Below are 26,018 nucleotides of genomic sequence, written 5' to 3'. Positions count from 1 at the left end.
GTTGCTTTTTGTGTTCAGAGTTCCTCTTCTTATGAGGATACCAGTCAGATGGGATTAGAGCCTACCCTAAGGGCCTCATTTTAATAACTTACTTACCTCTTTTAAAAATATATATATATATTGATTTCAGAGAGAGGAAAGGAGAGGGAGAGAGAGAGAGAAACATCAATGATGAGAAAGTCATTGATCGGTTGCCTCCTGCACACCCCCCGACTGGGGATCGAGCCCGCAACCCAGGCATGTGCCCTGACCGGGCATCGAACCCCGATTGCCTGGATCCTAGGTCAACGCTCAACCGCTGAGCCATGCCCGGCCGGGCTTAATTACCTCTGTGGTCTCTAAATACATCCACACTCTGAGGTGCTGGCAGTTAGGGCTTCAACATATGAATTTGGGGGAGAAGGGGACACAGTTCACCTATAACTGTCTCTAGAGGTTTATTGATTAACTGACCTTATGCAGGTTTATATACTATTGGAGGTTAATAGTGAGAATTTATATACTGAGCCCTTCAGGGACCCAGCTGATCTTTTTGTCTGATGAATAGATATACTATAGGCCTTTATAAAAATTATATTTTTTAAATACTATTTTATTTCTACAAAAGCATCTATATGCATATAGAAGATATAAAAAAACCAAAATAAGAAAAACCTGTGTTCACTCCCCAGTTTACCTTATTTGTATTTCCCTCTGTTATTAATTAGTGTCTGTCCATCTGGATTTTCTGTGTTTGTGTCTGCATGAATGTTTTATCAAGATGATAAGACATACAATTTGTAGCCAGACTTTTTTTCAATTAATGATGTCTACCTTTTCTAGTTGACACATTTTCATTTCATAATATTCAGTGGTACAAGTTATTTATTGCTGGGTAAAAAACCGTCTAAAATTTAATTGCCAAACAGTGAGTTATTTTCCCATGATTCTGTAGGTTTCTTGGACAGATCTCTGCTGATTTAGCCTGGACTCGCCCATGTGGTGGTCAGCTGGAGAGCTGGCTGGGCTTGAAGAGCCAAGATGGTTTCACTCTCGTGTCTGATGGTTGGTGTGGGCTGTTGGCTGGGCATCACTTTTCTCCTCCACATGGCTCTCATCCTCCAGTGCGGGAGATCAGCTTCTTAGCATGGCAGCCTCAGGGCAGCTCATGAAGACTGCCAACAGGGCAAAGGCAGAGTCTGAAGTCCTCCTAAGCAACCCTGGAACTCACCCAGCCTCACTTCTAGCACAGGACCAGCCAAGACTTAATGGTTGGGGACACAGACTTCATTTCTTTTTACTTTGTTTTTTAAGATTTAAAAAAATTGAGGTATAATTGACAACATTCTGTTAGTTTCATGTGTACAACATAAGGATTCGATATTTGAATATATTAAAAAATAAGCCTAGTCAACATCTGTCACCATACACAGTTACAGAATTTTGTTGTTGCTGTTATGATGAGTGAGAACTTTGAGGACTGTCTTACTCTCTTAGCAGCTTTCATACATGCACTACAGTATTATTAACTATAGTCACCATGTACATTACATCCCCATGACTTACTTATTTTGTAACTGGAAGTTCGTATTTTTTGACTCTTTCACCATTTCATCGCCTCCCCTCCCCTCTGGCACCCACCAGTCTGTTCTCTGTATCGGTGAGCTTTTGGTTGTTTAAAGATTTCTCATGTAAGTGAGATCATATGGTATTTGTCTTTTCTCTGTCTGACTTATTTCACTTAGCATAGTGCCTTCAAAGTTCATCCATGTTGTCAAAAGTGGCAGGATTTCATTCTTTTTGGGGGATGAATAATATTTCCGTGTGTGTGTGTGTGTGTGTGTGTGTGTGTGTGTGTGTGTATAGCTCACATTTTCTTTACCCTTTTCATTCATCAGTGGACTCAAGTTGTTTCTCAGCCGGTCCACAGTGTGCTGTTCGGTGTGTATGAGTTTTATTTGTCTTTAAGTTTTGCTGAAAGTGTAGATCATGGCGGCTTCCAGTCATTCTGCTGTTCTCTGAGATATTTGGGTAGCATATGTGGCGATTCAGTTCTCAGCTGCTGCCATGCTCCTGCTTGGAAGCATGGCTCACTAGATTTTTGATCAGGCTTGTTTCTTTAGGATAAAATTTGCCTGATTGGCACAGGCTTTCCAAATTGATAAAGTGATTATAATGTTAGTATTATTTTCACAGATGCTTACCTTTGACATTTGCCAGATAGGGAATGTAGCATTTCTACGAGAACTGCGTGTGCGTGATTTCTTTTCCTGCAGTGCGCTTCACGTAATTGTAATTGCCTTCCATTCTTTTACATTGTTTCTACGGTCCTCTCAGTCAGGGCTCAGCAGCAGTGGACTGGATTTAGCTCTGGGCTACAATTCATTGACCCCTCCTGTAAACCCATCTGCTATGTCACATTAAAAAATATTCTACATTATTAATGTCTTCTTAGGTTCTATTTTAATTTGTGTCTAATGGCATCATATGACTTTGATGGGTTTTCTCCCTTATACATTTTTAGCCTTTCCAAATCTTACAGCATGGAAACCATACCTCCTTTTATAACTTTTTCTGTACCTCTGCATGGTTACACAAGAAATACAAAAATATTTTCACCTATTCTATTTTCTTTAAAAGTGTGTTCATTTCAACTAACAGTGGGAAGGCATTCTATGTGAAAAAAAAGTCTGTAAAAAAACTTTTTTTTTTTTTTGGTGTTCTCTGATCTCTGTTCATGGTAATTTTGTCAAAACACCAGCTGATCTATGACTGTTTAAACTGTCAGATTAGTCAGTAGAATTTATAAGACACTGAGGAGGCAAAGAACGAAGGTATTTATAAAGGTGATGCTAAGTAGCATCCTCAATAATGAATGCCACCCCGGCCTCATAGATAGTTCTGTCACCGTGAGTCATCCCTTCAGTGAGTTAAAAGGTATTTAAAATATTAAAGTTTCATTTTTGAATATTAATTTCATCTCAAACATTGCACTGATGAGGATACTTGCTGAGATGGCAACAGAATGAATGGCTCATGATACATTGCAGTCTGTTGTATGTAGCAAAACAGACAGCAGCTGAGAAGCTTCCTTGCTTTGAAGTCAATGTGACTAATTCACAACACTGGTAAATTGATGTCTTAGTCAGAAATTTATAACGATTTTGAGAAGCTGGTGCTATTAGAGTGTTGAGCTAAAACCAAAAGGGAAAAGGTCAGATGACTTTGGCATGACATTAAGAAGAAATTACTTTCAGGTGTGTTTGGTACATCACGTTAAGACTGTGCTTTAGATACAAGACAAGAAAAAGGAGCAGTCGAGAGGTTTAGGCGGTCGGGAGGAAGAACCAGCAAGTGCGGAAATTAGCGCACATGAGGCGTACCTGAAGGCAGAGAAAAGTATGTAGGAAAGCAGAGTGAAAGAAGACAGAGTAACCGCCAGGTGGGTGGGGTGCGGTGGGGCGGGGTCTGAATCGGGAAATGCGGGGCTGGCAGCAGCTCTTCAGAAGAAACCACCATAGGAAGAAACATGAGAGAGAGAGATTCTAACTGCGAGGTTTTGCAGTACAAAGGTTAGATGACCAGAGGGCAGTCAGAATATTACCTGGTAAGAAACGAGGAGGTGTTTGGAGAGTGAAAGGAGAACAGAGACTTTCCTGGAAAGCAGGAGGTACAGGGCTTAGCCCTTCTTTCTGTCTGTTAACTCTGCCACTTCCTCTCCTGCGAGCTGGCTTCCGTGAGACTGCATGAACAAGGCCTGGCCATTCAGAGTCGGCCAGCTCCTTCTATGGTTATCCTTTTGCATCCTCAGTGGAAAGCAGTGCCGTTTAAGTCGTTTCTGTCGTTTTCAGTAATCCTTGAAGGTTTATCGGACTCAGTATCTCCAGCAGATTTCAGTTTCTTCATCTGTTAATAGAAACACAAACTACAAACAATGGAGAGATTTCTGGTTCACCATTAAGTCAGGGCAGATGTGCAGAGGTCTTGAGCAGCTGAAACTGTCCTCTACCAACTAACAATGTTGTTGTTGTTTTTTAAGGGAACAATAAAGAATCTGGTATTGTAACATTGCAATTTTAAATTATTTTTTAAGAGGACATATTAATGTGTCACACAGGTAGAATTACTAGACATTGGTGGAAGTCTTGAGCATTCTAACTTGTTACTTCTGTAGGCATAAACTTCACCCAGACCTTTTGGTGAAGCCTTTTTGTCACAGAGCAGGGGCCTAGTACTGAGCCAGTTTAGAAGTGCAGGAGCCCCTTCAGGACTTGAAAGTGAAAGAATAAATGATGCTTATTTGAGAGATGATATGTTCCTTCAAATTCTTTGAATTTATTATGTAGATTTCCTGGAAGAATCTTTGGGATATTGGCCCCTTTGATACAATAGCTGAACTGCATCAAAATATAGTCAGTTCTAAAACTCTGCATGCTACAAATGTTTACCTGCTTACTATTTGTCAGGTTCTTGGATATAATAGCAAACAACCTAGACAAGATTCTTGTACTCAGAGTCTTATAATCTAAAAGGGGACAGAGGTTAAACAAATAAGTACACAATTAACTAATTCCCCTTGAAATAAGTAGTTGGAAGAAAATGCAGAGAGTGCTAATGAGACCATATAATGAAAAGACTTAAATCTATTCTGAGTTATCAGGGAAGACCTCAGAGGAGTGACATTTAAAGTATAACGTAAGCCCAGTCAGCGTGGCTCAGGTGTTGAACATCACCTGGGATCCAGGAGATCGAAGTTTGATTCCTCATAGGGCTCATGCCAGGGTTGTGGGCTCGATCCCCAGCAGGGGGTGTGCAGGAGGCAGCCAATCAATGACTCTCACCATTGATGTGTCTATCTCTCTCCCCATTTCCCTTCCTCTCTCTGAATCAATAAAAATATATTTAAAAAATAAATAAGTAAAAGTTAACTTAAGAAGAAAAGTTAGAGGAGCACCAGGAGCTGATAGGGAAGGACAGTCCAGGCACAGAGCTACACCCACATCTGTAATATCCCGAAGACAGGAAGATGTGTGGTTTATCACAACCATTATGGGGGCCTCAATTTGGGCTAGGTCCAGAGGGGTGTTTCTTGTGCCCATCTCACTTTGCTCATTTTGAAATATGCTTTCCCCTGGTTTGCAGTGTGTGGCTGAAAAGTCAAGTAACACGAGCACTGAAAAGTAACTGAGGTTGTTTTTAAGCTTAGACTGTGGTGGTATTAGGAAAGCGGAAGTTGTACTGTAGTGTGTTAGGAAGTAAACAGAGGCTGTGGTAGGCAGAGTAACTGCCACCAAAGATGCCTACACCCTAATTCTTAGAACCTATGAACATGTTGGGCTACATGACAAATGAGAATTAAGGTTGTAGGTAGAATTAAAATTGCTAGTCAGCTGACCTTAAAACAAGGAGATTATCCTGGATTATCTGGGTAATCCTAAAGTAATCACAGTGGCCCTTAAACGTAGAAGAGGAGGCAGGAGAGGAGAGTCAGGTGGAGATGTGACTGTGGAAGAGAGCAGAGCAATGGAATCTGAGAAGTGACTTAGCTACTGTTGCTGACTGTGAAGATGGGGCCATGAGCCAAGGAGTGCAGATAGCCTCTTAAAGATGGAAAAGACAAGAAGATAGACTTTCCCTTAGAGCTTCCAGAATAAATGCAGCCCTGCTGCGTCCTGATTTTAGCCTAATGACATGCATGTCACACTTCTAATCTACAGCATAAAACAATACATTTGTGTTGCTTTAAGCTACCAGGTCTGTAGTCATTTGTCACAGCAGCAATCAGAGATGAACAGGGGGTAAGTAAGGAGAGTAGTCAGATCAGACATGTAGACCACTCTTTAAAGAAGTTTTGCCATGAAAGAAAGAAGAAAGAAAAGATGGGACGTGCTGGATTTAGGAAGGATGGTGGTGTTTTAGAAATCAGAGAGTGTGTGTGTTTTGAAACTTCACATTATTTGTGTGATTTCTGTGTTATTTTTATGCTTCTGAGAGACACAGTGGCAGAGTGCTTCATCTGGCACTCCAGCTACTGTCGCATGAAAATCTTTAAAAGCAAGTTTAATTGTGCTCGAATAAAAACCTGGTATCTCTTGAGTGTTGCACTGCAGTATCAGTTATATAAGAAAGTTTCTTTAGCTTAATACTGACTAAAACTAATTAGACCCTAGTAGTACTTTATAGAAATATATGTGAAGAATTTCTAAGCCTTGAAATTATGCTTACATTGAGAGAATACTTTAAGTCAGGATATCATTACTTTGAATTTTACTTTTAAATCATTATAATTAAACTTAGCAATATTTGTCACTTCCATATATTGTAATTACTGCCCACAAATAATAGTAGCTAATAGTCACTATGTAATAGGTGCTTAGTATATGTCTGTTCCAGGATTAACCCTCAATTAACGTGTCATTTAACCCTCATGACAATCTTATGTGGCAGCTGGAATTATTTCTATCCATATTTTATAGATATAGAATATGAGCCATTCTGTATCTAAAGAAGATCACTTAGCAAAACACAAAAGAATTGAGATGTAATCATCATCATATAACAAAAACGTTTGTTTTAGTTTAATAAAGTAAGGCTGGTTGTGGGCCAGAAAATCCTAGACTGCGTGTCCAGAGTCACGGAGGAGTTTGAGATGAAGGTAGCAAGCACTTTTAATTGTAATATTTAGTTTTTGTAGTACTTGTTTGTTATCAGGCACCACCCTTGGCATTTTCTATACATTATTTCATTCAGTCTTTGCAAGCAACCCTTCAATGTGTGGATTATCCTCTTTGTTTTACGAATGAGGTGTCCTGGGCTCAGGGAGTCAAGAGAGGTACCCAAGACCTCATAGCTGATGTTTGGAGGAACCTCATGACTTCACGTCTCTACACAGCTCAGCCCATGTATATTGACCTCTTTGGTGTATCAGGAACAGCATCATTATTTATAATAGCAGAAAATTAGATGGTTGTGATGTTCCGTTTTTTACCTCTCTTAATCCTTTCCAGTCCATACTTTATAATTTAATTAGTTTTCTTAGCACATAGCCACGACTGGGTCACCCCACCACTTCGCCTCCCATTTTACTAGCGGCGGGTATAATCTAACTCCAGCCTCAGCCTTTCGCCCAGTGCCCCACTGCTGTACTCTGACGCTGTGCCCAGCCAGCCTGTGTGACCACTCGCTCCTCTGTGAGCACGCGGTTTTCTTTCCCTGTTCTGTACTTAAGTACCAGCTTGAGTTCAGCTCTGGGTTTCGGTATTTCCTAGTAGGCACATCACTTAATCTCTCCGACCCTTTGCTTTCCCATCTGCCTGGAGTTGTTAGGCTTAAATGGGATGATGCATGCGTTGACTAAACAGAAAGCTGAGTAGGAATTCTGTCAGCAGAGAGGATTTATTGGGGGAAAAGAAAGGATTGCAGCACAGGTATGTGCAGCCAGGCCAGCCAAGTGCGAGAGGAGACAGCAAGAAGAGCGACGTTGTTTTCAGAGCGGGAGGAAGTGAGGAGAAGGCGCTGTTAAAACCGTGCAGCTCTGTTGTAACCATAGAGCCTTCCTGTGGGCCTTTCACAACCACATTGGGTGCGGGAGCTCCTCCCACAAGCCCTCCCTGTTCCTGTCTTGGTTAAGGTCTGTGTCATAGACTTTGGCACATGTAAAGTGCTGACTGCCATCCCTGGCAGATAGTGATCCATAGTGGTGGCTGTATTAAAATGAAGCCTAGAGAAGTACAAGATGAAACTGGAACTTCTTGTGATGGAAAGTAAGAAAGTGAAATAAATGAGGTGAAGGGAAAGCCCTAGCTTATGGGACAATGAATGACCACCAACACAGAGAAGGAATGATGGGGTTAGAACATCATCATTGGAGTCTGAAATGGATGGGTGCTCATTTGATGAGGAGCAGGGTATTTTTACATAGTCTCAGTTCATCTCCCCACAATTCACCAGTTAATTGCAAAGGGAAACATGGTAACTTCATAGTAGAGACACCTGGCAAACACCACCTTAATGACTCCACATTAATGATGTGGTCAGAATTAACACCAATACTAGGAAACTTAACACCACATGCTTCCAGATATGTTCTAAGACAGGAGCCATCATTTCACTGATATTCCTTCCAAGAATACATAGTCTACACCTAATCATGAGAACACATTAGATAAAACCCAAATTGAAGGTTGGTCCTCAAAATAACTGTCCTGGCCTCTTCAAAGAGGTCAGGATTAAAAAAAAAGTCAGGATCAAGAAAGACTGAGGGTTCCAGACTAAAGAGCTATGACAGCCAGTGGGACCATAAACTAGATCCTGCACTGGAAAAATATCTGCAAAGAGCAGTAATTGGGGCAAATTAATTGGGGCAAATGACAGAATTTGGAGTATAAATTCGATAATATTATTTTTACCGTAGTTATAGTTTTTGATATTGATGGTTGTACTCTGGTTTTGTGAAAGGCGGTTCTTTTCCTGAGGAGACACACACTGAAGAATTTAGGGATGGGAACATGATGTCTTTAGTTTATTCTCAACTGGCTCAGGAAAAACATGCACAGATGTAGAAACAGAGAGAATACTAAAGCAGCTGAAGCAAAATATAAACAATTGGGGAATTTGCATAATGGGAGTATGGAGATTTCTTGTACTGTTTTTGAAAATATTTTTTGTAAGTTTGGAATTATATCAAGATATACTTTTTAAAACCCAAGAGGAAGGCATTGTGACCCAGGAAAAACTTCTTCTTTAATAGGGCCCAGATATGATGGAGTTTTCACCAGACTCATGCCAGGTTTCATGCCACTATCCCTCATCATGTAAGCCCATGAAACAAGATTACAGTACAATTTTTCCAAAACAGTGTTACTCGAGTTAGTAGCTTTCTCCTGCTCTTTGTTCAAGCCATTGCAGAATATGCAGAAAGATGTATAGCTTACATATATTGTCCTTTGTATGTGTGTTTCTCACAACTGAACGTCTGATGAGATTTGGACCACAGATAATTCGAGGTTCTCATCTCTGGCAACAATTTAGAATGGAGCCCTTCTGTGTTACCAAATTCAGGTGCATCTGCTTTAACAGGCAGGTAGATCAAGGTGATAACCTCTTAGGAAAAATTGTAGATATCCATGTAGGCAAGGCCAACTACTCTAATGAGAGAACAGCCCTGGGTTCACTCCTAGAATACATAAATTCTCTCTGAAACTCTGTGCCATAAATATGTCAGTGATCATTTTAGCTTGGTACATTCTCCAAAAAAGATGGAAACATTGTTTACTATGGCATCAACAATACCTCAATGTAGCTCCCCCAAGCCCCTGTCCCGAATGTCTACTTTTGAGAACTGTGACATTCTTATGAGACGTCCAGGACTTAATTGTGAAAAGCATGTAAGATAGTGAAGTTAAAAATTATCAAATATAGAGAATTATTGGCTCTGAGCCATTTAAATATTTGAGAGACAGAATAGTTGATCTTAAGGCTGTTTTTCTGACAGTAATTAGCAAGACCAACTACCTGATGGGGCTGCTCCTAGTACGTGACAGTGAAACCATGTGTGGGGGGGAACAGGGCAGTTCTCACACAGCAGGAAAAAATCGCTGTCTTTGTGGTCAGGCTGCCCACAGGACATGCAGCTCTGGCTGGTTTGTTTACCTCTGAGTCCCACTGTCCCCGTGAGTTTATCCTGTTTTCTCTGGGGATAGTACTCCCTGGTACCCACTGCAGAGCATTGTTTATGAGAGTCAAATTCCTAGTCATATCTAAGTAGGACAGGCATATAGAAAGTGCCCAATATCTCTTTCAAGAGAATAAAAATTTTATAATCTCAAATGCGGTACTATCCCTGTAGTCTTCTTATATTTTGTTTTATTTGTTCTGCTGCCTAAGTTTTTTTTAGTTTCAGGGGCAAGCCCCAGCCTTCCCCTAACAGTTGCTGGACCTCTAGACAAACGCTGTGATGTAGACACTAGAACAGCAACTCCATCTCCTCCTCAGCACTCAGAGGTCTTATTGAAAATGGACACCCCTCGCTCCATTTTGCTTTTTAAACCTCTGATCTTCGCCAGTCCAATTCCAAGTACAAATAAGCTCCAGGACAGCTATTGCAGTCCAGGAGCAGCTCGCCAAGTGCCCACAAGGAGCTGGTGGGCTGTGGGCTGTGATGGTCAAGTTCGTGGTGCTGGCGAGCTGTGGGAACCTCCTTGCAGATGTTTCCTCTGTGCTGGCATCCAGCACTGATCGGCTTGTGTGGAAATAACTTTGAAAGGAACTTTTCCATTCACATTTATAATGCCACCTTTAGGGTGATTGTCCTTAAACTCTTTTGGCTTACAACTCCTTGAGGAATGTGATAAAATCTGCGGGTCCTCTCTTCTCAGAAGAACGCACATTTGCTTACATATACTAAAAAAAACTGCACATAATTTGAAGACTTTCCATGGAGCACTTTCAGGATGGTTCATAGAACTCCTTTGAGAGCTCAAACTGGCCATGAGAAATCCATCTTCCCCTCCCTTTGAAAAGGTTCCCCTAGGGCTCTCTCAAACCTCTTAACAATCTTAGAATATATAATTCAAGATGATGATACTAACTACCACTTACTGAGCTTTTACCATTTGTCAGACACTGTGTATTCCTTATATCCAAAAATGGACTCTCCTTGTACCTTCCAAACCTGCTCTTCCCACAGCCTTCCCCATCTCAAGTAACACAAGCTCCATCTCTTCAGCACTCAGGTAGGGCTGGATCCTTGCCCCACCACGGCTGTCACCTTCCTCTTAGCGGTAATCGTCTCTCTCTGCTTGTATGTTGCAGTGAGCTCCGTATTTCCACCCTTACTGTTCTCAACACAACAGCTGATTGATCCTGTTAAAATGCAAGTCTTATCATACTGCTGTTCTACTCAGAATCCTCCAAAGGCTTCTCATTTCATTCAGAGTCAAGGATAAAATCCTTCTAATGTGCTGCCCATCCAGGGGCTGCTGTTCGCTTGGATCACAATACGTTGTGCAGTGTGTGGCGTGCAGAGCAGTCCCCGTAATGGTCGGTAGGGACCTATCCAGGCTGCCCCAGGGCTCTGGCTCACTCACTTCTGTGACCTGGGCTCCCTCCTGCTTTTCCCTCATTCGCTGTTCTAGCCATGCTGGCCTCCTTCCTGATTCTCAGATCTCCCGGGCCCTCTCTTGCCTCACGGTCTTTGTACTCATTTAAATGTCTGCCAGGAATAGTCATCCCCCAAATATCTTAGCTCACGTCTTCACCTTTAAAGTCTTTGCTCAAAAGTCACCTTGGTGGGGCCCTGGCTGGTTTGGCTCAGTGGTTAGAAGTGTTGACCCGCAGACTGAAGGGCCTCAGCTTCGAAGGACACGTACCTCGGTTGCAGGCTCGATCCCTGGCCCTGGTCGGGGCGAGTGCAGGAGGCAACCAGTCGATGTGTCTCTCTCACATCAACGTTTCTCTCTCTTAGTCTCCCTTCCACTCGCTCTGAAAAGTGATGGAAAAAATACCCTCATGTGACGATTAAAAAAAGTCACCGTGGTAGGGCATACACTGACCACCCTTATGAAAACGAGGCCTCACCTCTACCCGGGCACTCCTTATCTCCCTTTATCTGTGCTGTTTTTTTCCAGAGTAATCATCTTCCAACATACCGATAGTATCTAATTTATTTGTTTCTCTCTTCCTACTGGATTGCAGGCTGTGCTGGAGTGGGGATTCTTGTCTGTGTTGTTCAGTGCTTTGTGTGCAATACCTAGAAGAGTGACTGATAAGGGTTCAAATACCTTTCGAATGAAATGAACAAACCCTAGGAAAATATATTAATCTTTTTTTTGTAAATATGGTTTTAGATTCAACGAAATCAAGCAACTTACTCAAAGTCACACAACTGCTAGGTGGTATCACTAGGATTTTTGCACTTTCTGACATCAAAGACCTGTGTTCTTAACCATTGAAAATGTTTCTTTCCAAGGACATGCAGAATAAAAGGTCACAATGTAGTCCCAAAGTGACAGTCACACAGGCTGAGGAGGCAGAAGCTTGAGTTGCTAACAGTGGCTACAAATTTTGGGGAAGGGGAATCTGGAAAGAGGGCACCCACGGGCGAGGTAGTTCAGAAATCTGTGCACACTGACCGACTCCTCAGCAGTGAATGCATGGGGCACGAGTCTAAGTAGCCAGGAGCTGGAGCTTCAGCAGCTCCCACCTCAGGAGAGGCAGAGTTTGGAGTTCATTTCCTCCCAAGGTACCAGGGAGGGACTTAGTAAACACCACAAGATTTTCATCAAAATTCTCAAAGAGGAGCCAAGTCTTAGGCTCATTCCCAGAATAAAAAATAAATCATAGTATTTATGCATAAATACCATATTAGATTTAAGTTACTGCTTAGAGGTAGAAAAAATTCATTGTTAGTTTGCAGGAATGCCGTGTTCCTTTACACCTTTTTAATACTAGCTTTGTGTTAAGCTATAATTATACCCCTCACAAGATGCAGAAGCCTTAGAGGGCAATGTGTTTTGCTGGCATGTGCTTTGTGAAATACATTGCAAAACAACCAGCCGTTGCTGCTGTATCTGCTTTTTAGAATTTAAAGTTAAATGGGCAAGGTAAAACAAAAACCTGTGAGTTGATTAGTTGCTTTCGTCTTTTATCAAATTTGGTATACTTGTGATACATGCTTTCCCTTTTTTTTTAGGAGAAAAGCTTTAAACTGTCTGTAACCATTTTCTACATATACATTGTTTCTCACATTGCTTATACATTGTGTTAAGGTAGCAGTGGTTAGTTTCTGATGAAACTATTACCAGTTTACCGATGAATGCCTTACTAGCGCCAGTTATGAACATAATTGTGTTGTGTTTTTTATTATTGTTTCCCTATTTATTTCTCACTGTAGCCTTTTTGTCTCTCGCTCATTGTTCTTCTTGAGATAAGCGGGGCCAGTTGAAAGGCGAATGGGCTCTTAGTTCCAGGTGTTTTGATCGGGGCATGTTGTGCTACTTTTACTTTGGGGCTCTGAGGAGCAACAGGGAGGCTACCTGCTGCCTAATACACATTTTGGGAAGGGTGCATAGAAATTCTGGGAAATAGGGAATCTGCTTAAAAACAGTGACTGCTAAAAAGGAAAGATGGGATTTTCCTTCGTGCCTTGTTTTGTTCTGCTCGTTGTTTATTTTAGTCATTGGAGTGGCCAATGTTTTGGTTACTCCACAGCAAGTTCAATGCTGTCGCTGGAGGCAGAGGGCTCTGGTATGCTGCATTTGAGAAACTGTGTTTAAATATATGCAGAATTCATGTAATAGTTTTAATGGCTATACTCTATGCGAGCTCATTTGATTATAGTTCAGGATAGTCGTTATCTTATGAAACTGTATTACTCTGTGGATTTAGTAATATTCCATATGAAACTATATACTAAGAATTGTACCCAAAAATCATATATTAAAATCAGTGCCTTATGGTTAATCCAAAGTGATTAAAGGAAATACTTCCTTCAGTTTATGAACACAAGTCAAAGAAAGAAAAAATATATTTCATTTTTAGATTATATAAATGGTGGAGAACTTTTTACTCATCTTTCTCAAAGAGAGCGTTTCACAGAGCGCGAGGTGCAGATCTATATTGGGGAGATCGTGCTCGCCCTCGAACACCTCCACAAGGTAAGATGCTCAAGCTTTGGGATTTCTCTTTCGGAAAAAGCTACTGAAGTCATGGTGGAGCTAAAAGAGCTCATGTTTTTATGTGTCATTGTCTCTGTGGTGATTGTGAAAGCACCCTGGTAGACCGTTAGCCATGTTTCTCAATGTCATAGTTTTCTCTTTTCTTAAAAAAAAATCTTTATTGATTTCAGAGAGAGGAAGGGAGAGGGAGAGGGAGAGAGAGAGATAGAAACATCAGTGATGAATCATTGATCAGCCGCCTCCTGCACGCCCCCCACTGAGGACGGAGCCCAAAACCTGGGCATGTGCCCTGACCGGGAATCGAACCGCAATCTCCTGGGTCCTAGGTTGATGCTCAACCGCTGAGCCACGCTGGCCGGGCCATAGTTCTCTTTTTCAAAATCTGCTTTTCTTTAGTAGTTCCTGTGATGCAGATTTAAAATGTAGAACCTAAGCAATTTTTTCTTATTTTTTTCATGAAAAATCCTAATGCTTATTACAAAGTATCATCAGAATAAAAATTTTCATTCTTTGGTATTCTTTTGTTTTCGTTTCAGGTGTACAGCATAGTGATTAGACAGTCATATACTTTACAAAGTGTCCCCCTGATATATCCAGCATCCACTGGCACCATACATAATTATTACAGTAAATTTTTCATTCTTAAAATAACCTTTAAGACAAAAGCAGAAATCATGATATGTGTCTCCTTCGTAGTGACACTCCCTTGCGGACTGCCCTTCCGTCTTCAGGGCGCGGCGCCTGACTCGGGCGGGGAATCTGCGGTGTTTGCGAGCAGTGTCTGCCCGTGCTGCCCGGCCGCGCCAGGCTGGCTCCCTTTCCCATCGTTTTGTCCCTGAGGCCCTCTCCCACTCCCCCTGCCCCCTCCATTGCCTCCGTGTAGCATGAGCTCAGTTACTAAAAACTTTAAATGAAGTCCATGTCTGTGATGCTGTTTGAACGCTATAAAATCAATTTAAACTTCTTTTAAAAATATTGATTTAGATACTGTTAATCTTGATCCAAGAAACTTTGACTAAAACACCTTTTTTTAACTTAATAAGGAAGCATTTTTGTGGAAGCAGACAGTCATTGTGTCGACGAGGCTCCTGCTTCAGAAATGGAAAGCACTGAGCAGGAAGGCCTGGGAGCTTACAGGAGGCTGGCACGGCCTGAGTCACTAAGTTAGGATGGTGCGGGCACATCGTGAAGCACCGTTCTTCTCTGTCATGTACTCAGACCCTACACTAGAGTACAGATGAACGTAGAGGAGAATGGAGAGGAATGAAGAGAAAGGGCAGGGGAAGGAGGAAAGCCCTAAGGGCAGGGGGTTAGAAGGCAGGTGGAGGCGGTGGGTGGAGAGGCCGTGGAATATGGTGAGAGGGAAGATGCAGGGCCAAGGAAAGGGCGGATCCAGCCTGGCCAGAAATGAGACGGCAAAGGGGGGCGGGGGGTTCAGAACAGGAACCTTAAGGGGAGTGAGTGAAAAGTATATAAGAACAGGAGGGAAGGGAAGAGGCTCCAGGGGCAGGGCTGCGATGCCAGGGAGAGAGGAGCAAAGCTGATGGGAACAGGCATCTCTGCTCCTTTCGATAGACTTGTTGGTATGGTGACAAGCTTTATGCCTGTGATTATTTTTGTGGGATATAAAGTAGTTAGGACATCTTTTTATACAAGAACCAAATTGGGCCCAGGAATAGGGGGAAAAGATCTTAGCATTTTATGGTTAGGAATATTAGATGTAGTTTTTTATAACATGAAAATGATGGTGGAAATCACCATAAATTCCAGAGTAAAAACTTACAAAATACAGAGCTCTGATGGGAAACTCAGTAAATTCAGTTTTTAATTTGTATGAAAGCTTTAATTCTGTTTATTAAAGGAAGATCCATGAACATTCATTATCATTAAAACAGGGTAATCAGAAACACAGAAGTAGAGAACAGGATGGATACTGGATATGAATGTAATTGATATGGAGTGGAAGTAATATCCAGGTCAGATCTCTGCTAAGCTAAGTCTTACTACTCTAAAAAGATAAATACAAAGAAATATAACACAAAGCCAGTTTTATTAGTCTTGATGTAGCTGCCAGCACTTAGTTCCTCAGGAGGAGATAAAAACGAGAGTTTATTTGGAAGCACTGTGAGACTAAAAACAAAGAAGTGGCCACTGTGGGATCTGGTCAGTCTAGAAAACACATGGAAGCCATTAGGGAAGCAAAGGGCATGCATTGGCTAAGAAAGCACCAATTATCACCTGGAGCGAGGATGGAGTCTGTGAGAGACAGGAAGAAGCTGTGGGCATGGGGGGGGGGGAACCCTACAGGCGCAGGCCCAGCAGGAATGGGCCCTCCTGCTGGTTGAGGGTCCAGGGAACCCAGGAGATGAGCCCCAAGGTGGAGGGACTTAGATTTGCCCTGTTCAGTGACTGAGACCCATTATAGCATCCTGAGCAGGACAATGCCTTTTTCTTGGTCTGTTTTTAAGGTAGATAAGAAAGACTTTTGGAAATTGCTATTTTTAAATGCGTATTTATTTGTTTTTACAGTTGGGGATTATATACCGTGACATTAAGCTTGAAAATATTCTGCTTGATTCTAATGGCCATGTGGTGCTGACAGATTTTGGTCTGAGTAAGGAGTTTGTGGCTGATGAAGTGAGTATTATATTTTAATTTAAAATTAGTAATAATAATATAAACAATGATGAAAAATTAGCTACAGAATAAGCATTTAATGGGACAGTACCATATGGATTATGGATCTTTGGCATGAATGACTATAAAGACTTATAGTTTAAAATTACCATGGAACCATCCTGTTAGAATTGCAGTAAACCTTTGATGAATATATCAGAATTCCCCAGTTGAAAACAAAAGTATACATTTAACTTTCCCCATAAAATATAACTGAAAAATTTAAATAACTCATTGGGGCCTTTAGGAGAATTCTGACATAAGTGGTAGCCAATAAAGAATTAGAAAACAAAGCACATACAGTTACATTATAATTACAAAGTAGGACATGTCCTGTTGTGATGGCCCTTTGAATTCACTTGACAAGAATGGTAAGACTCTACTAGACTTCATTTTTTAATAATCTTACTGGTGTTTGTGAGGTTTTTTGCTCATATGAACTAAAATGTAGTAGCTAGCTAATGTGCAGATTTTACATATGGAGAACTTTGCATTTTTAGTATTGATTGGAACTTATGTTAATATTACGAGTGCATTTAATAACACTTAAAATTGTACATCTATTAGTTGTAATTAAATGCTGTTTATGTGGCAGTTGTAATAAAAATTATATTTTTACACTACTCGTTATTCAAGATAACTGAATAAATATAAACACCAGTTCATGTCTATCTGAGAAATTATTGGTATCAAATACAGAATCACAGTAAAATTTTTGTAGTAAAGGACTTTGTATGAAACATCGTTCTTGGGTCCCAAATTAGGTTTCTCTGTTTCTGATTGCTCGCTTTTTGGAACATTGCCAAAACATCCCTAGGTGAATTAGATAAATGCTGAAATTGTAAAAACTAAAGATCCCAATTTTTAAATCATATCTATATTCACTCAACTTACTTATTCAATAAATATTTTTTGACCACTTGTGCTAGGTACTAGATAATATGATGATGAAAAACATAGAAATAATGTCTGCACACATGAAGCTATGGTTATAATAATATATTATCTTTGACAGAAGTCATAGTTATGAAATAGATTAGATGAATTTTTGAGAAATTTACTTCAGCCCGGCCGGGTGTGGCTCAGTGGTTAAGCATCGACCTAGGATCCAGGCAATCAGGGTTCTATTCCCAGTCGGGGCACATGCCCGGGTTGCGGGCTCGATCAATGACTCTCTCATCATTGATGTTTCTATCTCTCTCTCTCCCTCTCCTTTCCTCTCTGAAATCAATAAAGATATATTAAAAAAAAAAAAGAACGAAAGAAATTTACTTCAAAGTTTGATTTTTAATACTTTTTCTCCTTTGCAAAAATTTTAGTGACAACTTCAATAAAATGTGACTGCTTAAACATGTTAACAGTTCCTTCCTCACAAAACCCCTTACAAATAAAAGTCAAGGAGTAAATCAGCATGCACTGAAAAGGAAGAGAAGAAAATACCACCCAGATTTTAGAAGATGGACAGCAGAATACTAGTTGTAACCGATACTCACTTGTATTAAATTATCATCTTTCTTGCAATGAGTTTCTTTTTTGTTCATTCCCATTCTATCTCCTTGGTTTTCAGCTTAAGCTAGCCTCCTCGGTCACAGTTGAATCCTAAACTAGTAATGTGAGAAGCCCCAAAGCAGGCTAATTTGTACCTCTGACCCCCAGAGAGGCTCAGGAATTGGGGGCATCAGATACCCCTCAAAGTAGGGGCGCAGGTGATACGGGACACAGGAGATTTGGTTAGAAGTCTAGTAGCCCCCAGATGTCATGTCTACCCCATTCACATAGGCACCATGCCTTCCCTACCCTCGTAGAAGACTGAAAAGGTTAAATAGACTGTGGGCTCCAGGGCACTGAGCACAGCTGGGGGTTGGGGACACTGCGGAAACTAGTGGCGAAGGGAAAGCTGACACACTGGCCTGTGGAACTCCCAAGGCCTCTTCCTGCCGCTTCGCTCTGGAAGCCATGGCTTCCTAGGTGGCATTTTGGAGGATTCCTCTCTGAGGCTCTGAGAACGGGAAGTCTGCAGACACTGTCAGCGGGTGGGTTGGCCGGTGAGCTGGTCTAGCCAGGTCTCCCTACAGACGCCTGCGACTGGGCCAGCCTAGCCCAGGCCACAGAAGCGTGCTTGTGATGATGTCACAGTTTCTTTTTATATTTTGATTTTAATATATTTCAATATAATTAGTTTTTTCTGCCATACTATATTTTTAAAAACACTATTCTGCGAAGGGGTCTGTCAGCCTCAGTAGACTGCCCAAGGGTCCCTGGCATGTAGAAGATTTGGTGATCACCCTTTCCTCTCTCCAGGGAACCAGTCATACGTTCGCTCATTCACTCCATCAGTGTTTGGGGAGGGCCTTCTACGTGCTAGACATTAGGCAAGGTTCTGGTAATGCAATGAAAAGAATCACTCTGTAAATCCTGTACTTATGGGCACGTGTGTCTGATCATTTGGCAGATGTTGGCCCTGGGGAACAGCAAAATGTTAGAAAACAAAACAAAAATGAACAAACAAAAATCAGACATGGATCGGAGTTGTTCGGTTTTAATACAGAATAGTCAGCTCTGCTGTGTGACTAAATCAGCCAGGTGAGTCCTCACAAGAGAGACTTGTGTTTCTGCTGGTCATGGCAACAGCTACTCCTCAGGGGCAGGAAGCCATTCTCATCGGGTGCCATAATTTTTGAGCACTTAGTTGTTTAGGTGCAAACATGAAATACTGGGGTTCAATCTGAAGTGGAGAAGTAACTTGTAGATTCCCTCATTACTCACTGAATACAGCCTAGTTGCATTTACTAATATAGCTATGTGTTGTCATGTGTTAGTAAGCTTTACAGTTCATCTTGCTTACCTGAAGACGACCAGCTCTTCGCCCTAGAGAACATGCTGTCACGTGAGCCTTCGAGTGTAACTCCCAGAGCTCAGGAAGCCGTCCTGAGTCCCCTAAAACTTTGTCTGATTGTCCTTTGCTCCTGATTCCACCCAGTACCTGCTTAGCCAGTTTTCCTGCCTAGATCCTTTCTGCCTTGAAAATATTCCCATCAAACGATTTCTCTTGTGATTAGCTATCGTTTCTTTCTGGTTTCACTTCTCAGCCCAATTCACTTACATTGAAACATCATTTCTCTTGGAATGAGTTTCTTTTTTGTCCATTCCTATGATACCTCCTTGGTTTTAGTTTAACTCAGTTAAGGAGCTGCTTCTTGGTTTCCACTTTCTAGAGAGATTCTATATCGCTCTCTTTCTCTAACCTCTCTCCTTTTCACCCCCTTCCTTCCTCTTGGACCCTTTCTCTCACCATTTTAGCATTCCTAGCCTCTCCTGTCTTAAAAATTTTTTAATGGAGAGACAAATGGATGGATGGACTGACTGATAAGCAGATAGATTAAAGAAGACCAGTCTCAGAATCCCTTCCAGCTCATGTCCTGTTCTCCTTTGTCAGAATTGGTTTACACTCTTTGCTCACCCGCTTCTGAGTCTCCTCCAGGTTGGCTTGCACCCCCTACCAATTGAAGGAAACCGTTCTTGCCAAGGTCACAATTGACTTCACTTTTAGATGTTTTCAGTCCTCTTAGTTGACTACCTAGTAGTGTTGAACTGGAAATTGCCTCTCTCCTTGGCTTCTGTGACTCCAGGCTCCCCCGACTTTCCTTCTATCTCTCTGTCTTTTGTAGGCTTTCCCTCTTCTACCTGACAGTTCGATCCTAGGTTCTTCACAGTTCAGTGCTAGGTATTATTCTCTTTTTATACTGCATTCTGTCCCTGTGTGTTGGTAGTTCCCACATGTATATGGCCAAGCCTGACCTGGGCTCCAGACCCAAACATGCAAATAATGTATTTCCACTTAAGCTTCTCATAGGCTCCTGAAGTTCAACATTTAAAAAGCAGAGCTAATCTCCCCCCATCCAAATCTGCTTCTTTCAGTGTAACACACTTTTATGTGTTACAAACTCTGTCTTCATTTGCTTTGGGAAATATATTTCTATTTAAGTTTCAGAAACTTATTTTTTATATATGCTTGAAGTTCCTGTTCATGGTGTAATATTCATCTCTCTGTATATTTGTTAATTTAATAATTCAGCAAATATTTATTGAGTACCTACTATGTGCCAGGTGTTGTGCTAGACCCTAGAAATATGGTGGTGAACATGGCAGATTCATCAAATATTCATATAATTACTTAATGGTAAAGTATTTATTTAATTATGACATTTCTAATGTTTAATTTTGAGTTATTTTTTAAAATTATGAATTATTTCTAGATTACACTTTGTTAAACTGGATTGTATAAGGATAAAATTGATTTAGAAACCTTCAAAATCTTTTACATGATAAGGAACACTTTACAAATTTGATGCTTTTATGGATGTGTTTTTCTCTCAGCAACAGAATCTGATAAATCTCTTGAGGTTCTGAGAGCAAAGGGAGAGACATTGCTAAATATCTGCAGGCTGGTATGTGTCCTTCGTAGGATTTTATGAGAGTACCGTTTAGCAAACATTTGTTGAGTCCTTACTGTGAGTCATACAATCTGCTAGGTATTGGATATATGATTCTAATGGAAGACTAAAAACATTCAGGACGTCTGTTCTTACCTATATATAAAGAAATGTCAAAGTGACACATTTATGTGCTATTAATTACCTTATACTTAAATATGGTACATGTATTCTCTCCTTTCATAATTTAGCATTGAGCACTTGAAAATGTTTACAACAGGTTATTAAAATGAATCTACATGGAGATAAATAAAACTAGAAGAAAACTAACATCCTCAGCACTTAAAACAGAGGTCGCTAAGATAGTTACAACTCGCTGCCATGTAGGTGCACTTCCAAGGAAAGGGTCTGTGCACTTGTGACTATTTTCTCTGTCCAGGAAATCGAAAAATGCGGCCTTTGCTCAGTTCAGATAATGTTATTCATTTAAATATTTTTTGAACATATAAGAGGCATTTTTATATAGTGCAAAGAACACATGTTAAAGTTGGAAGATCTTTTTGGTTCTGCACTTCCTGGCTGTGTGACATTGAGCAGGTCACTTAGTCATTGACCCTTCTTAGTCTTAGTTTCTTCATCAGTAAAATAATATCCATCATATCTAATTTATAGGATTGTCATATGGATACGATGAATTAATGCTGGTGACAGTACTTTTTAAAGTGTAAAGTGCTGTATAAATACCAATTTCTACTTGTAAAAGGTATTCAGATTACTGTGAGCAAAATAAAATATAGGAATGAGAATCTTATTCTCCCTTAATTTTCTTATTTGTAGGAAAGTTGTAAATTTCAGCTTTCTCTAATAAATGCCTAGTTAATAATTTCATTTGCAAGATTCTGCTGTTGCAGCGTACATTTCTCAAGATGCCTAGGCGAGGTTCAGGATCCATAGAGCGTGTTTGTGTGGGAAATCAGATAGCCCGGCTCTCTAAGGCAGCGTCTGTGGTCACCTTGGTCTCCTTCCTGATTGGTGGTGACACAGATTCATGATTCTTTTCCTTTACGTGTGTTCTCGAAGAACCTATTAGGTGTCAGTAAATAAGCCCTGTCAATCATTTGCCAAAATCATTGGGTAAAATACACATTCCCTCCTAGGTGAGTGTGATTGGCTTTTTAAATATTGATTTAATATTTTAAGGTTATTTTTAGGTATAGTGAGATTTTTTATTTCTCCTTGAGTCAATTTTGGTCAGTTATATATTTACAGAAAATGTTATATTTATTCTTTTTACATTTTCTGGCATCATGTTGGTCATAGAATTAACTTATTTTTTAATATATTTTTATTATAGTAATATTTTCTTTTAAATTACTATTATTGATTTTTAAATTTTCTTTTTTTTCTTGATCAATTTGCTAGAGATTTGTATATTTTATTATTCTCATCCAATAAATAACTTTGTCAAGCATCTCATTTTTTTCTATTTCTTTCATGATGTTCCTTTTTTACTTCATTCCTTTTACTTTCTATGAGTTTCTTTCATATTCTTTTTCTAAACTTTTGAGTTGGACATGTAGCTCACTAATATTTAATCTTTTTAAATAAAACTCAATTTCCAAGAACAGCTTTAGATGTATCTCACAAGTTCTGACACACAGCATTTTTACTGTTATCCTAATAGTCTAATATTCATTGTGTTTTTCTTTGGGCCATGAATTACTTAGACATGGGTGTTTTTTTGTGTGTTTTCTTTGTTGTTGTTTTTTAATATATCTTTATTGATTTCAGAGAAAGGAAAGGAGAGGGGGAGAGAGAGATAGAAACATCAATGATGTGAGAGTCATTGATCGAGCCCGCAACCTGGGTATGTGCCCTGACCGGGAATTGAACCCTGATCGCCTGGATCTCAGGCCGACGCTCAACCTCTGAGCCACGCTCGGCCGGGCAGACATGGGTTTTTAAGTTTTCAAATACATAGGATTTTTTGGTTATCTTTTTGTAAATGAGCTCTAATTTTGCTTTCTGATCGGAGAATGAAATATATATGATTTTATTTTTTGTGATATTTGAGATTTGTTTTGTGACCTATTACATGGTTAAATTCGGTAAATGTCTTACATTTACCTGAAAAGATGGTATTCGCTAATTGTTAGATATAAAGGTTTGTATATTTTTATGAACATTGGACAAACCTTCCATAGCTTCACTTATTATTGTCCTGCATGGTCAGTTAGAGAAGAAATATGTTAAAATACCCACTATGATTGTGGGTCTGTCCATTTCTTCTTGAACAGCTCTCCGTCTTTTATTATATAGGTTAAGGTTCTTCCAAAGCTTTTGAGGGACTCAGGTTTGGAATAGTGTTATTCCCTTAGTGAATTCCTTTTATTATGTAATGACGACCCAATTTAAATAATCCTTTTTACCTTAAAGTTTATTTTCTTGCTATTAATAAGATACTGCAGCTTTTTGTTGGTTAGTGCTGGTCTGATAGAACTTTTTCCATCTCTTTACTTCCAATATTTCTTTGTCATTATGTTTTAGGTGTGCCTTTTATAAATAACTTATAGCTGGATTTTGTTTTTGATCCAGAGAGTTTCTGTCTTTTAACTGGTGAGTTAAATCTGTATATTATGATTACCGATATATTTTTATTTATTTTTCTCATCTTCCTGTGTTTTTCTTTTATCATAATTTCTCTTTGCTCTTCCTCCTTCGTTTCTGTCTTCTATTTAAATGATTAAGATTACTTTATTTCATTTCTCCCTAATGGTTCAGAAGTTATATATATTCTATTTCTGTTCTTTTAGTGGTTATTACCCTGACATTTTTAACTTATATAATGACTTAATAGAGTCTAAAATTAACCATCGTGTCTGTTGATTGTCATGACCATTTCAAGAACATTGTTTTAACTTCAATTATCCATCTCATTTTATATATTTTGTTACTTATTTTAGTCCCACGTTATATTTTTTCAAATTAATCATTATTGTGTAATTATTATTTTCATTTTATAAATTCAATACTTGTTTATATTTTTCACACGTTTACCTGTTTTCTGCGCTCACTGTTGCTTCTTACATCTTACTCTTTGCTGTGTTCAGTTTCTTTCTTAAGGGCGTCTTTTAGATTTTTTTTAGCAAACATCAGTGAATAGTAAACTCTATCTTTGTCTTAATATCTCTTCATTTTGCCCTGCATATCTAGTGATTATTTAGCTGGCTATAGCTGTATCTAGGAATGGACTGGGTTTTTAAGAAAAATTTTTATTGTGAAATAAAACAAAAATGAAAGTATGGTTTAGTGAATTATTTTAAGGCAAACACTCCTATAACCACTACTCAAGTTAAGAAATAGAAATGCATCACCTATAACTATATTTTTATTTAATTTGCTTGGACTCTTGAAACATTCAGGATAATTTTCTCAAATATATCTTCTATTTTACAAATTCTCTTTTTAGTTATGTCTACTGCGTTTACTCTGCCTACTTTTTTATTACTATTTCTTTTTTTATTTATATAGTTCTATTTGATTCTTTTTCCTATTGCTCTGATCTTTCCTGTGCTGCTATGTTGTTTTATGGATATTTTCCTTCATTTATATCTTCCATCTCCTACAACTTACTGGTCTTCTATAAATTGTTATCCCACTGTTTAAAGCAATCTTTCTTTTTGTTGTATTTATAGAGTCTAGTTTGCTTGGTTAGTAATTTTGTGCCTCCAGGGCTTTGTCAGTGTGAATCCTGGGCCAGCTAAGTTGTGGGAATGTCTCTGGTTCTGTTGTGTATTCCAGAATACCACCACATTGCACCAGATTTTCTCACTTTCCCCATCCTGTGGGGGGAGAGAAATTCATGCCCCAAATCTATAGGAGATATAAGCCTAGCAATTTGATTTCACAAGAGGAACATTTATTTGTTTGTTTTTTAAGCTAGGGCCCAAATTTAAACAAACTTGTGTTAGTGGTGAATTTTATTTTTCTAGACTTCACACTTCCTAAGGGTTCAACTTTCTTAGGTTCCAAGGTTTACACAATAGTGATAATTCCAGTCCACCCCATTTCAGCTGAGGGCCTCATCTTTTGTCCTCACAAGAGTATCAGAAGTGAAGCTTCTGGATTGCTGAGACCTGTAACAAATTACCTTCCCTCCCTTCATGCAGAGCAGCATAGGTCATATACCTGCCTCACTGGCTTTCAGCACCCTCTTCATGGCTGGCACCTGGGGGTTACCCTTTCTTTCTTGTAAGCACAGTCTTGGGTGAGTAGCAATGCAATATTCATTTAAAAGTCAAACATTTCTAGATCGTTGTTGTGAGAGTCTTCAAAATTAGAGTGGGGGGAAAATATAGGATGTGCAAAAACTTGTCATTGGTGATTTACTTTTAACTCACAGATTTGTCAATAATGAGCAGATAAGAGCAAGATAAAACATTGGCAAATAAATACTAAGACTTATTTAATCTAGTGTTTGTTGAGAAATACTTGAGGGCCTGGCAGTTGAATTCCTATTTGGATTCTTCATCAGAAGGAAACCCGTTTTTTATCCAGAGTCATCTGATTCTCTAAGGAGCAGTGAAGCCTCTTTGATCAGCTGATCACTTAAGTATAACAGTATTCCATATTACCTGCCAGGATGGTGCGCACACACTGCTTGTACTATTTTCACATTCAGGTAAATTCTCATTCACAATATTTTAACTTTGTGGTAGCTTTAGTAAGTAATGTTGCTTATAAAGTAGTGTGGACTTAAATTCTAAATTGGTGGATTGCCTGTCTCCCTGAGAAAAATATTACTGTAAAGATATTTCGAACAAACAGTAAGCAGTAACCACAGTAGAATTTAGGTGTGTTACCCTGGCCTTTTTATATCATAGTTTACAGAATATGATTCTGCAGTCTTGCCTGCCTCCCACCAGAAACCTTCTCCCATCACACCTCTTCAATTTGTTGTGTTGATAGAATTACTGGAATTATTCTAAAAGTTAGAACCTAGAGGGAGTAACGCTTACATGGAGGCAGAGGCAGAGGAAGCAGATGCAGAATTGCAAGGGGCTAAAATGGCAATGTTGTTAAAAAACGAGAGACTTCAGAAATGCTTTGTCTTTCTTTACTATTTTTCCTCAGTGACTGGAACTTCCCAACACTTAAGCTTTAGTTTTTCTGTCTCCTAGAATTTCTATCAAATAAATAACTATGCATTAATTATTTACTAATGTAGACACTACCTACTCCCCCTACAAGAACC

The 26,018-nt window shown here is 39.6% G+C and overlaps 1 protein-coding gene across 5 annotated transcripts in view; it reads left to right on the top strand.

Annotated features, from left to right (window-relative positions):
• Positions 1–26,018, top strand: part of RPS6KA5 (ribosomal protein S6 kinase A5) — a 107,268-nt gene that overhangs the window by 46,666 nt on the left and 34,584 nt on the right. For 2 of the 5 annotated variants that reach the window (XM_081117755.1, XM_081117756.1), the window contains exons 4-5: positions 13,519–13,634; positions 16,185–16,292. The exons of 2 other annotated variants lie outside the window; for them this stretch is intronic. In XM_081117755.1, coding sequence (XP_080973881.1) covers positions 13,519–13,634; positions 16,185–16,292 — 224 coding nt within the window. Of the gene's footprint in view, positions 1–13,518; positions 13,635–16,184; positions 16,293–18,898; positions 18,915–26,018 lie in introns of those variants that run through there. One more of the 5 variants, XM_081117759.1, reaches the window with a different exon arrangement.

The sequence above is a fragment of the Miniopterus schreibersii genome, assembly GCF_964146895.1.
Source record: "Miniopterus schreibersii genome assembly, chromosome: 1".
Taxonomy (NCBI): domain Eukaryota; kingdom Metazoa; phylum Chordata; class Mammalia; order Chiroptera; family Miniopteridae; genus Miniopterus; species Miniopterus schreibersii.
This window is presented reverse-complemented; position numbering and strand designations above follow the sequence as displayed.